Genomic DNA, 19,310 nt, shown 5'->3' with positions numbered 1-19,310 from the left:
GTATTGATGAACCATGTCAACTATTTGTACTGGGGAAAAAAGGTAAAATTGAAAACATCTGATTCAAGTAAATAATACAAACATAAAAGCTTTACTGGTGAATGAAGGGTATTGAAGAGACTTTATTTCATAGATTAGAAATTACTTTTGATCTAAACATTCTTAAAAACAGATTGTTTTCCACTATGAGCCATCTCATTAACTGTGCTACAGAGACCTCATTTTAATGGTGAGCTTTGAAAGAGTGCTGCTGTATTCCTTTGTTAGTCGCCGTCTTATTTGTGAAGGGAATAAAGATTTCATTCCAGCTTTGTTTGTCTTTCAAGAACCACTAAAAGCAGTATTCACACAAATTTTGTAGGAATGTGCCCTATGTCATAGCCTACAAATTATTTGGTTTTGGTGCACTTAAAGGTCATCTTCCAAATTAGCAAAATTTTCCTACATCCTGGCTTTTCAACCTTAAATATAAATATTGTTTCCTAACTGTAAGTGAGGTTTGTTCCCTAAGAAATGCTAGTGATCATTTAAAGCTGTCAAATTTTATGTTTTTATTATTTGGTCATATTATAGTCTCCAAACAGTAAGCCTTTTTTTAAGTAAACCAAATAGCATAAGGATATATATACATATATATGTGTATATATATATATACAACAAAAACTATTATTGTAATTTTACACTAAACAACTCTATGAGAATTTAGTCAGATTTTAGTAAATATCTTGCTACACAGTTTAATAATAATGTACTTCTTGAACAACTGAAAGCTATACTATTACATTAGCTCTTCTAGCTTAACCTCAAATTGGCATATATAAACACAGAAAAGTTTCACTTTTGTCTCTTGATTTCTTGTTCCCTATCAGACTCGCTTTTCTAAAGTCATATGGTGCCACTGTTAATTTTGAAGGTATCATTTCATTTTGAAATTCTAGAGTAATTCATTGAATGGTTTCCCTTTACTATCTTCACTTACTGTACTGTAATTTTCTTATTACACAAGGTAATTCAACATTAGTATTGTGACATCTGTTGAATGACCTCTCAATTGGCTTAGAAATATGTTGAGGAAAGACATTTTCCTTTAGTTAAATGTTCTAATATTGTACTTTGAAGGCACCAAGGGTGTGTGTATACAAATATAACACAAGTATGCTTGAAGGAGTAATTTAACCCCTTTAGTATCTAACATAATCCATTCCTTACAGTGTAACTTTGGTATAGATCAGTTCTATCTTGACTCCAATCCAGGCCTATTAATAACTAAGGTCTCTTTTTAGATTGAGGCTTTTCCATGTTGTGGCACAAGGCAGATTATTTGGAAACTCCCGTGGAACGCTCTTGTTGTATGGAGAAATAAGCTTACAGAGTTTGCTTTCTGGTTCTCCTGCTTCCTGATCAAACAAATCACTTAAACAAATCACTGCTCCAACTATGTGCTGCCAACCTTCACAGATTTGCTGCTTTAAGGATAGCAGCAATTATCACACCTAAATCTTGTTTGAAAAAATGCAGTGTTACCTTATTATCCCAATCTCAATGAATTCTAAAACTGGAATTGAATTTTTTTAATTTTTTTTGCCAGTCCTGGGGCTTGAACTCAGGGACTCATCACTGTCCCTGAGCTTCTTTGCTCAAGACTATTGCTCTACCACTTGAGCCACAGCACCACTTCCAGCTTTTTATGTGGTACTAAGGAATCGAACCCAGGGCTTCATGCATGCTCGACAAGCATTCTACCACTAAGCCACATTCCCAGCCCTCGAACTGAATTTTAAAAGGCAGTCCACTTGATACTTCCAAGCGTATCAATATTTACTGACATTTTTCTATAATAATTCCCTCACACTGGTATTTTTTAAGTTATCTTCAAAAAATCAGCAAAATTGGAAAGTGAAGGAAGAAAGTAAAATCAGACTTTGCATCCTACTGTGTGCCCTGCACATTTCTAGGAACATAATCCTAGAAGGAACTGAAATTCACAGAAGTTATAACTTACAAAGTAGGCATAGCAACTCAAACCCACATTGTCTGATTGCAATCCCATACATATTTCTGTCAAGGAAAAGAAACACTACATCTTTCTCCTCAAATAATGCAATAAATTTCAGCTTTAAAAAACCATCCTTAACTATCGTTTTAAAAACTATAATCACTGAAGTATATACAGAAAAGTAAATACATCTGTCCATTAGTCAATGTTTGTTTTCCCTAAATTCATTCCTTCAATACAGGGTCAGTGACAAGGTTCATACAGGAGTCTCACCATATCTATAAAATGTTGAAAGGCTTTTTAACTTTCTGTTAAGAAGTAAGTCAGATCTGTTACCTAAATGTTTAAAGCACTTTTAAGTCATAAATTTTATATTTCAATGTAGAAAAAAACTAAACTAAACAAAACCTAAAGATCCCAGAACTTTAATTTTGGTTACAAAAATCTGGATTTTTTTCAGTAAAGAAGACTCTATTACATAATTTTTCATGATGATAACTAAGAGATAAGAATATCTTGTTTTGCTTTAAGTTTAAAGTTAAAACAGTAAAGTTCATGTTTAAGCATCTTACAAACTATATTTAAAGGTGGTGTAAATTTAAAGAATTCTTCAATTTTTAACCATAAAATGTAATTAATTTACATTAGTTATTAGCCTGTCATACTGGAAACATAAAAACAATTATTTATTCCAGGCTTATCAGTGTTAGAATGTGTGAGAATTTATAAAATTTAAAGCCAATCCATTTTTAGGATAAAATATAAAATATATGCCATGAACAAGTTATTTTGCATTTGTTTGCATTCTACCAATTTAATAAAAGCTTTAAGGGCAAAATGCAAAATTTCGGGGGAAGAAACATTTCTCTACTTGTAGAATCATCTCTAATTTTTCTAATTTTTCTCCCATTTAGGAAAAACACTCCTGAAATTAGCATAGAATTTAAATTGTTAAGACATTTTGCTTCAGGCCTCCAGTTTCCACAAAACTAAGGCTGCAGACCTTGTTTGATTGAAGCCCTTTACATATTTCTGTCAGGTTAAAAACTATGCTACAGGGCTGGGAAGATGGCTTAGTGGTAGAGCACTTGCCTTGCATGCATGAGGCCCTGGGTTCGATTCCTCAGCACCACATAAGCAAAAAGAAAAAAGCCGGAAGTGGCACTGTGGCTCAAGTGGTAGAGCGCTAGCCTTGAGCTGAAGAGCTGAGGGACAGCGCCCAGGCCCAGACTTCAGGCCCCACAACCGGACCCAAAAAAAAAAAAAAAAGAATCAAGGAAGTGGCGCTGTAGCTCAAGTGGTAGAGTGCTAGCCTTGAGCTTAAGAGCTGAGGGACAGCGCCCAGGCCCAGAGTTCAAGCCCCACGATCGACAAAAAAAAAAAAAAATCAAGAATATTGCATAGGTGAATATGTTAAAAGTATTTTGTACATATATATGAAAAGAAAATAATGGAAGCTGTTAAAACTTATTTTAAAAGTTGAATTCTAGCTATTCAGGAGACTGAGAACTGGAGGTCAATCCTGAAAGATCAAGGTTCAAAGTCACCCTGGGCAGAAAAGTCTGCAAGACTCCAACATCAATTGCCAGCAAAATGCTTGAATTAGAGGTATAGCTCAAGTAGAAGAGCACTAGCCTTGAGCAACAGAGTCAAGTGAATCTGAGGCCCTCAGTTCAAGCCCCTGGTATGAGCAAAAAATAAAAAAAATATTAATTTATCCAAGCACATTATGTGCATGTATAGAAATACCACAATGAGCCCTCTTTTTACAATAAATAAAAATGTTGAGTATTTACAGAATGCCAGGTACTATATTCAGCAAAATGTATTCTTTCAATAATTATTTATTGACCACCAACTATGTGCTGATATTGTTCTAAACACTTGGCAGAGAACAAAATATAGACCATACTTTTATGGAGTTTCTTCTACAGGAGAGGTATAGGAAGACAGATAAAATATACTGATAGTAAGCAGGTAAATTATACAATCTCTTAGAAGGTGGCAAGTATGCAATGAAAAAAAAGCAAACCTAGAGCCATGCTATGACGATCAAGAGTGCTAGAAGTTAGGGCTGCAGTCTTATTAGAGTGGTCAAGGTAAGTTCTCAGTAAGAAGGTGACAGTCTTTCTTCAAAGCACTGAAGGAAGAGAGGAAGCTCGCTGTGCTGATGTCTGAAGGAAGAACTTTCCAAGAGGAACAGGTAACATGAATGCAAGTATAAAAACCTTAATATGAATGGAGTAAACAATTCAAGCATGCAAAGAATGTGCTTGTAAGCCAGGAAAGTTACTACTACATATCTTAATACAAAAGTTGTTTAACATTCCCTGTTTTTACTTGCAAGGGAAATCTTAAGTGAATGTCCTTTAATCCCAGTGCTATACTCAAAAAATCTCTCAGAAAATATTTGTCTGGCTGAACTTTTAATATAAAATCAACATGAAAACTATGCTAATTTACTTTGTCTACTATACATCAACCCACTTAAGACTACAGACCATCATTCTCAACCTGGAGTCATGTGAAAGAGGATACTCAATAGATGTTTTTGATGAAGAATTTGGGATGAGCATAGGAAAAAAATGGGTTCTTATAACAAATGCCCTATCCTTCTGAAATACTTTAAATCTATTCTTCAGAGTAATCACAGGTATATAGAACATCCATAAAGAAATATCAAAGGAAGGCCTATCTTTTTATTTTAAAAAAATCTTAATTTTTACATTTAGTTTCCATTTAATTTCTTCTGTATTGAAAGCTCTAGCTATGATATATACAAAATAAAACTATAATTCTTAGCAATTACAAAGCAAGCAATTAGTTTTTTAAAGAAAATATTTTTCTTCTCCATATGTGATTTAAAATCATACCTTTATTCATCATAATAGTAATCATATTTTATGCTTTCTCACTGTTTTTTCTGTTACCTTACATGAATTAATTATATAATTAACTTTAGTTGTAATCATGCATGCACAGAGTCCTAATTAACCTCACTGGACATTATAAGCAATGCCAAGACAACATTCTGTTTTAAACTTCTGAAATTAAGAATACCATGCTTTAATGGTACATAGGTGATAAAATAAGTCCTCTACTTTCTTTAATGACAGTATAAAAAGTTAAATCCAGAAGAAATTTTCTTCCAATTTTTCTTCCAATTCAATTGCCCTGTTAATTTTACCCCTTTCCCTCACTCTTACTACTAGTGTATTTCCTTTACAAGATAAATAGTTACATGGACAAATACAGTAAGATTCAATTATCACCAAACATCTTGAGTTGGTTCTACTTTGTTTTTCCAGGCACTCTGTACATTCTTTGAAGATATAAATTGTTAATCCTAATACTGAGCCATACTTTACAAAGCAACATATTAATTATATAGATTGTATTAAGAATTGTGACGAGCAACATAAAGTTCCAAACAAATAAGTTCAATTTCTCACTGAGGAGAGCACAGCTTCGTGGAGAGTTAGGAAAGAGGATGTTGATGCTCTTACACTTTGCCCCCTAGATTGACCATGCTGACTTAAAACAGGAATATAGAAAACTCAAATAGTCATAAAACATTATCTGCCAGGTCAAAAATGCCAAAGACCCAAGTAGTGAACAGAACTCCACCTATATAAGAAGACAGGTATAATATAAAAATGCCAAAGACCCAAGTAGGGAACAGAACTCCACCTACATAAGAAGACAGGTATAATATGTTAACTGTGTACATGTCAAGATGATAAAATTCTCCTGCCCTGTTGAGAGGTATATAAAGCTATGCCAGTTATTTTTACATGGGCAAGAAATGGGACAAACTATAGATTCAGATTTGAAAGAGGAAAAAAATGGAGATCTAAGAAATATGTGTTCCACATGGTATCTTAAGCTTATTAATATAACTTAAATTAACCTCAATGTAGTAAAAACTGATTTGTGCTACTGCTTGATTTTCTTGAGAGAAGACAATGGAGAGGTCCATCACCATGTTCATCTTAATGAAACACTGATTAATGATTCACTTTAATATCCGTAACATAGGATCATATTTTACCTTTCTTTATTCTACCTGCATATTACAAATATCTTATTGTTTAATTCATGTGAGAGCATTCATTTTATCAGCATTGAGTACCAAAAAGTAGTTTATCAAATCCTCAAAATTTAATAGTCATTTTTTGCTAAAATGTGGACCATAAAGCTAAGCGTTTACAGAAATATTTAAAACATCTCTTGATCCAAAACACAGTTTTTCATTCTTGCAAAGAATATGAGTAAAAGAATTTTTTTTAAGCACTGCCATCATCAAGTGACAACAGTAGAAGGGAAAGTCACTTAACTTCAATTGTATCTGATTGCTTGTGAAATGTCTAACAAAGTTGAAGTTCCCTGTTTTTAATTTTTTTTCTTTTAGTATGGGTCTTCACTAGAACATCATAGCCCATACAGAAAAAAAAAATTAAAAACAGACAGGCTCATTTCCATTCTACTTTTCACATGCAATCAAAAAGATTTGCAAAAAAAAAAAATTCTTTCTTTCCTCTCCCCCTTGGGAAGCACGGACTGGTGAGTAGATGAGAAGTAATCTCCCACAAAAAAAAAGGAAGAAGAAGAAAGAAAAAAGGAGGAGGAGGAGGAGGAGGTAGAAGAAGGAGGAGGGGAGGGGGAAGGGAAGGGGGAGGACAAGGAAGAGGAGCTCTCCCTTAGATTACACATGGTTTAACATGGCATATATTTCATTAGAAAGAAAATAAAATTGACATTATCTAAAAACTCAAGTTTGCAAATTTCCCAAATTACATTATACCTCATATCAATTCTTGAATCTAAATTAAACACAATGGACAAAAAAAAAAAAGTCTTAGCAATTGCCACTCAATGAACAGGCAACTCTGACTCCAGAAAAATCTGAGAGATTCTAGAAGAATCTTTTTCATCCAGAAAATTAAAACAAAACAGAACATCTCCTGAACTATTCAGCCTCTCCTAAAGGACAATCCTCATATATATTGATATATTGGCTATCTTTGCATTCCCAATAATGTGCCTGAACAAAAGACTAAACATGTATTTCTCAAATTTATTCAACTCTCCATTGTAATTATCTAAAATATTCCTAGATGTTTTCTAAATGCCTCTAGCTCAGTTTCTTTGAACTTGTTTTAAAACTCAATCATAACATTTGCTAAGTAAATCAGTAGTTCTTTAATGAGTGTAAATGATAAAGTGAAAAAAAATTTTCCGTTAAAATTACTCAATCTTGGGGCTGGGAAGGTGGCTCAGTGGTAGAGTGCTTGCCTTGCATGCATGAGGCCCTGGGTTCGATTCCTCAGCACCACATAAGCAGAAAAAGCTTGGAGTGGCGCTGTGACTCAAGTGATAGGGGACTAGTTGAGCTCAAGAGCTGAGGGACAGCACCCAGGCCCAGAGTTCAGGCCCCATGACCAACACACACAAAAAAGTGACTTCCTCCTGCAGAGTGAGAAGTTGCTATGGTGAAATCAAAGTAGAAAAACCTAGCTTACATGTGTTTGATGTAGATCTTCTCAGATCCTTTTTAAGCTCATATATATATATGGCATTTGTATACACAATTATGTTATTGGAGAAGAAAAAAGTTGCCCAGCTTACAATAAGATGGAAAAAGATGTATATTAAAATTTATGAAATAGGAAAGAATGAACTTTCTCAATTTGGTGATCTGTTTTATAGGAAGATTAGTAGAACTACTATTCCTCATATTATCACTTGGGAAAAGACAGATATTTGTCTAAAATTCTCAAAAAGAAATTAAGACCTAAAGAAATTACCTGATGTGGTCATATACCTAGCTAATGCAAGCCAAAATCCTTAGCTTATAGCTTTCTTCCATTTATACCTTCATTCATTACATTCCTTCTGGATCCGATGTTTTACAGTACTTCAAAATGCCATCTATTGCTAACCCATGTGTCCATAGTCCATTCTCATCCCTACCTTATATCTCCTACCCCTACCATTTCCTTTTAATTACATCTGCACATTCCTTCAATATCCTTCAGAAATAAAACTGTCATGTGTGAAATCCTATTCCAAGAAGCTAGTCAGCCATTTGAAATAGAGAGAAGCACAATTCTTCTCACTCCTATTAAAGAAATATTCATGTAGACTCATAAAACCATCAAGAATGTAATTCCTTTCAGTGTATAGATAATAAATTGCAAACCCAAAGTGGCTATCTGTCCCACAAGAATGTTTATTAAGAAAAAATATCATATTACTTATCAGCACTATGCTGATAAATCAGATTATATTATTTATTCACAATCATTTATTAATTCATATTCATTCATATTTATTCATTCATATTTATTAAAAACTTATTATATGCAACAGACAATTCAAGTTGCTGAAATAGAACAGTGAGTTAAACAAAAATCTCTGATTTCTTGGATCTTATTTTTCAGAAATCAATTCTTTTTCTTTAAAAAAATTAGATTTGCCTGATCAATCCATCACTTTTCCCAGACTTATTTGATGTCTTCTTCCCACACTACTTTCTCCCCCAACTTCTTGTTCCACGGAACATGTTTTTGAGAAATGTGGGCTAATACAAAACCTAAGAGCCATGTCTAATTATGTAAGATTTGGCAGTAATGTTATATAATTTTCAGTTTAGACAAAGAATAAGAATAAAATATACAACATAAATCATGATGCACTGTATTTATAAACTGCTTTGTTGAATGGAAACTCTTTTGTACAACTACTTAAAGATAATAAAACTATGTTAAAAAGTAAGAAAAATACAAAAGAAAAATTCCTGGGACTGTAAGTTTTCACAATGTACCTATGTGCTTAGTGATAGTATGCATCCACACTAAAGGAAGTTGGTGATAGACACAAACTAGTAAATGTAAGAAATAAACTCCAATCTGCTGCTTCCTCAGTTCCAATTACATGAAAGCAGGCTCTAAAATTCACTGTGATGTTACCTAAAATAATATATAAATGGTAAGATATTAATCACATATATCAGTTGCACTGGTCTGAGTCAACACACATTTTTGCAACAAAATAAAACCTTACAAAATTACAAATTATAGAACTCTACATTTTGTTTGCTTAATATTCAAACAATATAATATTTTAAGTTAATCTCATTACAATTTTGTGTCTGAATGTAATAAACATAGTTGAAGAAAACACTTACCATAAAAGTTATTAAGTAAATATAAATGTATAATAGTATGGCAATTATTAATCAAATAACTGATATCTTTTACCATTTCATAGCATATTCTTACAATATGCTTAGTTTTAAAGGACTAACCCAAGTACAAATATATTAAAGATTATTAAAGAAAAAAGAGAATTTAAATAAATAAAATTGAGGGTTTAAAATTAGAAATAAATACCCAATTTCAAGTACAAAGGCATAAAAATAATTGAATATAATTTGTCACTATCATAATAAAGCCTATTTTAAAGAATTTTAAAATAACGTGCATCTAGCAAAAGCAATCATAAGAAATTCTTTCTCTAAAAAATTGTCTAGGTTGAAACTCTAAAGTAGGAAGACTCATAATAAAAATTCATCTGGTATATATGTTCCATATTAGTAAGCATCTGAACTTTGTGAATGTCATTCATGACACATTCCTTCATTAAACTTGTATTTATTGAAATAAAGAAGCAGCTCGTTTTAATAAATTTCTCCTATTCATTTGGTAACCTCACTGTGAACATGCTTGATAGAAAAAACATCTAACTATCTATGTGATTCGCCCAAGGTCCATATTACCTAGATATTCTCTTCCTGTAGAATTATTATTTTCAGAATTAGTATTATATTTTATATTCTCTAAAACCATTGTTAACTAATCATTGAACTTCTGAGACAAAACTAAGATTTAAGTTTTTGTTCATATTCATCTTAACTCTGTTGCTACCAGATGTTTCTGTGTATTTTATCATTATTAATGAATAATATGAAAGTTTATTTGATATTTAACAAAAAATTAAATCGACATTTGATAAACCATATGCCCAATACCTTGTTTATACAGATATAGTGTTCTGTAACAATTTAGACATGACTAATAAGCATTGTACACAAAAAAACTTTAAAACTCATCAACATTTTAAATACAATTTTTCTTACTTTCCTAATGCATTTTCATTCATGCGAAAATAAGATATTCATTCTTAACAGTCAACATGTTTAACTAATAACATTTTCAAGATTCTATAAAAATCTGAAACATGGCAAAACAATATATAAAATTTTCTTTAATTCTTGGGTGGTCTGCTGAAGGAAACTTAGCTGCATATAAAACTATAAATTACTGTTAAATCAGCTATTTGGATACAAGATAAGTTAATTTATGAAAAACTTGTTTTAAGTTTATAGAAAGTCAACACATGAAAGACCATTTTGATGCAATGTCCAAGCAAAGGGAGTTGGAGTCCTATTGAAAATGGAAAAAGGTTGTCACTCTACAAATATTGTTTGAACATAATATAAGCAGAAAAATCGTGGTTTGTAAATCCGTATGTTCGTAAGTGGATATTCTCTATATACTTAAATTTTTACAATGCACCTATGTGCTTAGTGGTAGTATGCATTCATACCATGCAAGGATGAAAACCTAGTGCCATCTACTGGAGAAACTGGATAGCATTCAAACTAATTGTAACTTAATTCGTGAATTATAAATTGAAATTTGTAGGCCTAGTTTTTAAGCTATTTGTTTCTCTTTATATTAAAAAAAAAAACAACTTTCTCAGGTAGGGAGTATGCCTAGAATAGATGAAGCTCTGAGTACAAGCCTCACAACTGACCCACCAACCCACCAAAAAAGTCTTCCCAAAGCCTTTTTAATAAAATCAATGAAGTTAGCTACGAAGAACACATAATAATGGCGAAATTAGAGAATTGAGAACATTAATCATTAATTCGGTGTTACAACACCAACACAGAAATTATAAATACAATATTATAGCCAGAGATTTATATTGATTTCTTCTGTAACTGTTAGAAACAAGGGTTCTAATCCTGAAGAATCACAGATGATCTAACAACAAAACCTTTAAAATTTGCCTTCAGGTGCATTTTTTTCTAGAAAGTGAAAGTTTTTATCAGAGTTCTACAGAGCCAAAGTTTTTTTTAACTAAAGTGGAAAGTCAATCCATTCAGGAAGTGAATGACACACTAACAATCTCAATTATTTTTAAAGTAAATATAACATCAGTTACTATTAATGAAATAGTGCTAGCTTAAAGTTAAGTATTTTTCACTTGTGTATGGTACTTTGATGCAATATCTATGGTATTTTCTATTTAAAAATGGAAACTGTAAAGCACAAAAATACTAATTTCTTTCAAAAAAGTGATTAAATGAGCCAGTGTTTTATGGTAATTATAATATGCATTTACTTAAGCAGTTAATATATCACCAAATTCAAACTGCTTGGAAAAAAAAGCAATTCTTGAGAATATACACTGTATCTGTTACCCTTTTTTTGCTAACTATAATTTCATGCCTACCCAAGATATCCAGTGCATTATATTCATGCAATTATGTGAGAAATTGTTTTTTATAATAAATTTGAACTATCACATTTACTTTTAATTTTACCATACAGTGGAGCTTCAAAGTTGTACTTTTTGTTACAGTTATGACTTCACCTACATATAAACTTTCCAAATGTTTATTTATTTAGCAAATATTTATTAAGTGCCAGGCACTATGCAAAGCTCTGGAACCATAAGCCCCTAGTTCATAGGTCTATTTACACAGATGATACTGTATGACTTTCAAATACCATGTGCAGATTATCTCCTTGACGTTCCTACTTTATCCACTGGAACATTGTGATCTAAGTACCTTTATAAACCACCTCATAGTTGTATGTCTCACCAATAACATGGAGACTGTTAAGAGTGCCCCTGAAGTTAAAACGTAAGTCACAACCATATATTATATGCCTGGCATTTGAGAAAAGTATAATTTATCACTATAATTGGGACTGTTTAGACAAACAACCACTCTTGGCTGAAACGTACAATGATATCTAGTCTGAGCTACAATTACAAGTAATTTTTTTCTGCATTAAAACTATGTGAAAAAAAAACATGCTTTCTAATCCCTTAGATAATGTTTAAGTCCTGATTTAGTGGCCAGGAATTCTAAGGCTCCAATAAGAAACATCTCTGTCCCCCCAGCACAACTTCGCAGACTTTTCTGTAAGTCTGCAGCATTAATTGGAACTAAGTTTTAAGATTTAATTAACCTAATGTTAAATGTCAAGTAGTCGTTAATTTTTTAAAAAAGCCATGAATTTCAGAACCAAATAGATTATCTAATTTTATTTTTTCATTTTAAAGATGAAGAAACCGAGATCTGAAGAGGTCTACTCATTTGTTCAAGGTCACACAAGTTAATGACACAGCTATGGTAAGAGTTTTCTGGCTTCTATTCCAGGGCTTTTTAATACTTAAGAGAAACGGTTATAGGAAATTACGAAGAAATTCTGAGAATGAAAAATTACCTTTAATGACAAACATGAGAGAACCATAACTCAGATGCACTTAATAAGCTTTAAATTAAAATTATGCTTTATTTAAAAATAAGAAATAAAGGATGTCAAAACTGAAAAATTATAGAACACTCTCTTGGGATATGGCCTTCATGCAGGTCAACTCAGTAATAATCAACTTTGTAAAGAGCTTGTTGCAATTTTTGTTTTTAGTTCTGGAATTACTTCATATTGAATAACACTCAAAATTAATAGAGTACTCAAGAGGAAACAGAAATCTTCTTTACTTAGACATTTTTGTTGTAATGACTTTTGACTGGAAAATGGCAAACTAAAGCAAGACTTCAAACTTTCACCTTAATTTTTCGTAACCCCAATTTGGGCTTCTTTTCTCCTTACCTGCACACAGTATAAGGACTCAAGCTGTCCTTTCAATTTCATTTGAAATAGTTAAAATGCTTGTATATCGTTAACAATTTCTCCAATATGTCTGTATGTCTAAGAGTAAAATATTGTTAAACAAACGATAAAAATTTTGCTTATGTTCAAATTATAAAATATGAAGACACTAGATACTTTACTAAGACTTTCCAAATTAACTAGCACTTGAATGGTTAAGTAATACTATGCTAACCAATTCATCTATCAGATTAAAATGGTACTCTATTAGCTCGAGATAAGAAAGATAAAGAGTTTCTCTTGGCTTTCATCAGTACTGGGTAAGAAAAATAAAAGTGTTGTATGCTTATAGAACCTGGATTCTGGATTAGCAGAATGTAAAAGAAAAAGAAAGAGATCAATCAACAGATTGAGATAGTAATTCGACAAGTATCAAGTATATTTGTGTTTCCCATTAAACTAGAAGTAATTAAATAAAAGATGCTATATATTTAAATGATTTAAAATTCTATTATAATGGAAAAATATAGAGCTATATGGACATGGAGTTCTACACTGAATCCAGTGTGACTGCATCTATGGAGCTTACTCCATGCCAGTCAACATTTAAGTACTTTTTACATCCCCATCTATTTAATTCTCACAGTAATTTTTTTCAGCTGAAGTCTATTTTTATCTTCATTTTATAAACAAGGAAACCAAGGCATACAACTAATAATAGGCAAAGCCAGATTTCAAACCCAGTCTTACTCTAAAATTTGTATGTTTTAAGCACTGTAATGTAATGGCTATCTCTTTCAAATTACCAGCTTTGTTGAATCTATCTTTGAACTGCTTTGTTATTAAATTTTAAATATATTTTATATTTCTATTAAACAATTTCATTACAAAGTTAATTCTACATCATATCTCAACAAATGCAGATAATTAAACATTATTTCTAAAAAATTTTAGCCTCTACTATGTACAGCAAACACATATTACAAGAGTTATGCTGTGTGATTTCAACCACTGGGCTTTTCCAGTGGAAAAACATGGTCACACAGGAATTAAATAATATGCCCCGACCAATTACTGCAAATAATGTATAGCAATGAAAAAGTTATACTTGGCATCGGGGTTGCACAATCTCTGAGGTTTTCCCTTAAGTTACAATTCATCTGATAAACCCTGTTGTTCTACAGCCTAATTTTTTCTTTTCAAACCACCTGTACCAAACATTGTTAATGCATGATACCACCCAGCCTCAACCTCTTGCAGGTGTGATGTGGTGGCAGTATAGAGTATACAGGGCTTGGGAGGATATTGAGAAGATTAGTTAGGGCCTCCATCCATTAAGCTTCATTAACTCTAATTTAGTTTCCACCAGTAACACCTACTTTTAATAACAGAATGTATTTATTATCCAAATATGGCTTCAAGACAAATGTATCTCCCTCTAATCAAGCTGCCATCCCAGCCACCACAGAAATTCGAGAAACCAGCACCGACTTTGCCCCATACTGCATCACTTGTCTTTATAACATGCAAATTAATTCATATTAATCCCCTTATCTTTTCTCCCAGATTTAAATTCCTTAGAACATCATATAATTTCTCAATTTAGCTACCTTTTCTTTTCACCTCTCCTACTTGCTATCCCATATCACAATAAATGCCATGTATTTTCTGAACTATGCTTCTCCATGGGTTAGAAAGGCCCTTGACTCTCCCTGGCCATGGGATTAACCATCTTCTCCATGGAGCCCTCCTTAAACTTCAGAGAGAGCCCTCCCTTTCAATTTCATTCTAAATTCATTCAAATTTCATTCTAAAGAAAAGGCCTAAGATCATTCCTTTCTGGACTCCCATAAAATCTCAGACACAGATCATTTCCAATCTAATCAGATATTCATTAGGTCCAAAGGTTTGCATTCAGTTCCATCTCTACCTTGTATTTACTGAAAAAAATTAGCTTGATCTTCTTTATTGTTGTATACTGACTGCTTATCATAAGGTCTTGCACTCATAGTTAATAGTCAGTACATGTTTAAAAAGCTAGAATTAAATTCTGTATCCAATGTAATAATAACTATGTACATTAATGGAAATATCTCACCATTGTGGTTTTCATGTTCAACTTATAATACAGACATGTAATGAAATTTTAGACTTTTATGTTTCATTTGTTTAAATGCTTGAATTTATAGTTTTTAAAGTATAATGGTTCTAATTTAAGAACTAGTTTGACACATGCATATATTAGTTTTGTTTTTCTGGCTATTGTTACGTAGATCCTCTTTTCTTTTTACATACTGTATTAGTTTTGTTTATCTGGTCTTTGTTAAAATAAATCATCTTTTCTTTGTAACTACAATAAATAACAATCATACTACAGTTGTTCATCTTAATTTCTTTTTCTAAAGAAACAGCCACATGTGGAATGAAAGGCATTTTCATTATTCTTAACAAGATGAATGTCCTATTTCGTGTGAGTTGGCCAGTTTCTTACTAAAACTGCCAGCCTCTTTATGAATATTATGATTTGCAGATGTGCAAATCTTAGTGTGCACTAAGGAACAAGACGATATCGTAAAATATTACTGACAATTATATACGGGGCCAGGAAACTCAACAGGGTTTCCAAAGTTGGTAAAGAACGTGGAAATGAATTTACTCAAAGTAGAGTGTTGATGTGTAACCAATTTCCATCTTCAAAATAGAAGCCAAATAAAAGAAAATGAACTTTAGCAAGGTGTGGTGGTGTACCATTTCCTCCAGCAGAAACACCCATTCAGACCAGTGCCCTCACTACAAACAGTATAACAAACAGCAACCTGAGGGAAGCCCACAGGCTCGAAGGGCTACTGGCTGGCTCTTTGTCACCAAATGCAGCAGGTTGAATGCAGACATCACTGTAATATCTTCACCAACAAAACCAGAGGCAAAGATCAGGGGCAAGAGCTGAGTAGGAGAAAAAGGAAAGACAAAATTATAAAAAAAAAAAGAAAAAACAACACACACATACACACATACAACACACAAAGATTAAACACATTCATTTAACAGTTGATGGTTATGAGTTTTATCTGAAATTGCACCCATAGTGCTAATAAATTTCTAATGCCTATTTTCCTGACAATGAGCTTACTTTCAAGCCAGGCTTATTTAGATCTATGAATAAAAGCACGATGTAATGGCTGTGTAACCTATGAATGCATTTTGCAAGAGACTGAAGTTTAAAATAGTTGAAATGAACAGCTCTTACTGAGTTTATACCATGTGACAGAAACTGTCTGGGGCCCAATATATGCATTGTATTATTTAATTTTTACAATAAACCTGGGAACTAGGGTTAACCCCCAATATTTATGTGAGCAAACCTAGGCTTACATAAGGGCACAAAGCCAATGACCAATAGAAAAAGGACTAGAAAACGCTCCTAGACCTGATTGCAAGTACATCATCTTTCTTTTTTTATTTTTCTTTTTTTATTTTTTGGTCGGTCGTGGGGCTTGAACTCTGAGCTTGGGCACTGTACCTGCGCTCTTCAGCTCAAGGTGAGCGCTCTACCACTTGAGCCACAGTGCCACTTCAAGTTTTCTAGTGGTTTATTGGAGATAAGAGTCTCATGGACTTTCCTGCCCAGGCTGGCTTTGAACCGTGATCCTCAGATCTCAGCCTCCTGAGTAGCTATGATTACAGGCGTGATCCACTGGCGCCCAGCTTTCATCTTTCCTTATACTGCTATGTCTTCTTCTAGCAACTATTTGCAAATTTCTTTTCTGGAGAAGACTTTTTAAATATTGTATTATTAAGAATTATTCCTTTGTTAGAGAAACTCATTTTTAAAATAGAGTAAAAAAAAAAACCCTTAAGCACAACTGAGCAACTTCACTTTAGAAAGTGTTAAGCTTAAATAGCGCATAGAAAACATAAGCTTCTGTTTAATTTTATGATTTATAATTTCTAGATGAAATTCTCTGAACAACACTTATAATCTAGCCTTAAAAGAAGTAAAAATATTTTTCTAAAATCTCTGAAAATGAATCATGGAAGAATCTCAGAATTGTTTTGAATATTAGGCTTTAAGAAAAGCTCAGTTCTTAAGATTTTTTTTCAAAAATATTTTATAGTATTGCAGTTGGTAAGGATTAGCTTTAAATGAAAATAGAAAACACTCCACTAATATCAATATCTTATGTTGCATTTAAAATTAGCATTTTAAGTAGTTTTAACCACCACATATCCAAAAATGGATATAAAATTTATGTCTTGTTCATTTTCTGACCACCACTTTCATTCCCCAACCCCAAAATAAAAGTCTTTTCCTGGACTTTCCTGACCTCCTCAAAGAACAAACACATAATAAACAGTAATATATTTTACTAAATCACTCTGGAGTCTATCTGACAGAAATCTGCTTGTATTAACATGCCTGAACTCTGACTTCTCCAAACTACACTCTCTACAAAACTAAAACATTTTTGTGTTACTAACTGGAGACAAAGAGGAGGAAGAGGGGAGGTAAGTATCACAATGCACACCCTGAAAGAACCATTAAACATAAATAAACATGTCATTTTCACGAGTGACTGCAGAGCAGGGAAAGAGAGCATGCCTTTGGAGCAGACTACTGACTAATAAAAGATCAAAGGTCTATACCTCACAACACTATAAAGAAAAATGTACTTTAAAAAAAAAAAAAGGTCTATACCTCACAACACTGAATAAAAATGTACTTCTTTTTTCCCCAAAAAAAGTCTATACCTCACAATGCTATCAATAAAAATGTACTTTTTTCTTCCTTGAGATCCTTCTCAGTGAGAAATGAAGTATGCAGGGCAAATGTAATCATTTAACAAAGTTGCAGCCTCTTTGTGCTCCTGCAGCTAACCATAAAACGTCTTCCTATTCTGTTTCATCAAGTGCTGTACCAGGCAGCCTGGGCGCCTACCCATCACTGTGGCCATCTGGCTTGTGTCAAAACCAGCGCACAGGAAGAAAGGCAGTGATGTCACTCTGCAGGTCAGGCAAAGAACAAAGATGCTTTCTACAATTAAAAGCTGAGGGCAGCAAATACCAGGGCTCCTCCAGCATGATATGACTGTGATTTAATGGCCTCCCGGCATTGCTTTTTTTCTACCCAAATAGTCAGAGCTCCATCTAGTGGCAATTTAGTTTTGCCCACTTTGAGAGCAATCTCATCTTTTTGTATTAAAGAACGCAAAAAGTACAGTCTAGCACAATATTCTTCATTTGCAAATCCTACAAAAGAATTCATTTTATAGGTTTAGATTCGATATGATCTAATTATTTTAATGCTCACAGGATGGTAGAAAAAGCAGGTGAATTTCAGAAAGTCTATAAAGTGATATTCCTCAGTCACAACCCTTAACATATGTAATTGAAGTATAAAGTGACGTTTCTGAAGAAGTGTGCATGTGTCTGCATGCCTTGATGAGATTAAAATTAGAAATCTTCTACTTCCACTGAACAAATATTGGGGCTCTAGCATGTGACATCAGGAGCAACTCTTCTCCAGAACAGAAAATGCAACATTTTAAAGTTGAAATTAACTAATGTTTCCAACTTAATTTATGTTCACCATAAATGAAACAAAACATGGTGACAAGAAAACTAAATTACATAATTTGTGTGAAAGACAGTGGATCACAATGGATATGCATAAACTATGGAGCCAGACTGCTTGAGTTTGAATCTTGGCCATGACCATAATTGTGTCACCTTGGACAAGTTATTTACTCAATCAGCCTCATTTTCCTCAACTCTAAAATAACCATTATATCAATTAATTGGTAAGAAACACTCAGGAAACTCTGGACTTTCACAATATGTTCAGGAAATGTTAGTTACTATTTGATACTATGTATCAAATATTTTTTATATTTAAAATTGTTCTTAAAACTTGCTATATTTAAATTTTGCTATACTTAAAATTGTAAGAATTAGAAATTCTAACAATCCATTTATACTCAACTCTATAGATAGTAGGCCATTCTCCAAAGATTCTTATTTAGGCCAGAAAATCTGCTACTCTTTTTCCCACAGTGTTTTATTCTAAAAAACAAAACAAAAACAGGGAGATAAAGAAATGTTGAAGACAACAGTTGGTTTAGCACTTGACATGTTCCAGGCACAATTCTAAACATTTCACTTTCTATCAGATTTTTTTTTAAATCTTCATCAATTTATGCCACAATTTTTCCATTTAAGATGTAGAGCCTAAGCCGGGCGCTGGTGGCTCACGCCTGTAATCCTAGCTACTCAGGAGGCTGAGATCTGAGGATCGCAGTTCAAAGCCAGCCCGGGCAGGAGAGACTGTGAGACTCCTATCTCCAATAAACTACCAGAAAACCGGAAGTGGCGCTGTAGCTCAAGTGGTAGAGCGCTGGCCT

General features: G+C 32.9%; 1 protein-coding gene across 1 annotated transcript in view; it reads right to left on the bottom strand.

Moving 5' to 3' along the window:
* Msrb3 (methionine sulfoxide reductase B3) overlaps window positions 1-18,938 on the bottom strand; it is a 116,742-nt gene extending 97,804 nt beyond the window's left edge. The window contains exons 1-2 of the mRNA XM_013022777.1: window positions 18,893-18,938; window positions 15,729-15,855 (exon numbers count right to left, since the gene is read on the bottom strand). Of these exons, the coding sequence (XP_012878231.1) occupies window positions 15,729-15,804 (76 nt within the window). The 5' untranslated portion in view covers window positions 15,805-15,855; window positions 18,893-18,938. The remainder of the gene's footprint in view (window positions 1-15,728; window positions 15,856-18,892) is intronic.
* Between the last annotated feature and the right edge of the window lie 372 nt (window positions 18,939-19,310).

The sequence above is a fragment of the Dipodomys ordii genome, unplaced genomic scaffold, assembly GCF_000151885.1.
Source record: "Dipodomys ordii isolate 6190 unplaced genomic scaffold, Dord_2.0 Scaffold3, whole genome shotgun sequence".
In the NCBI taxonomy this organism is placed as follows: domain Eukaryota; kingdom Metazoa; phylum Chordata; class Mammalia; order Rodentia; family Heteromyidae; genus Dipodomys; species Dipodomys ordii.
This window is presented reverse-complemented; position numbering and strand designations above follow the sequence as displayed.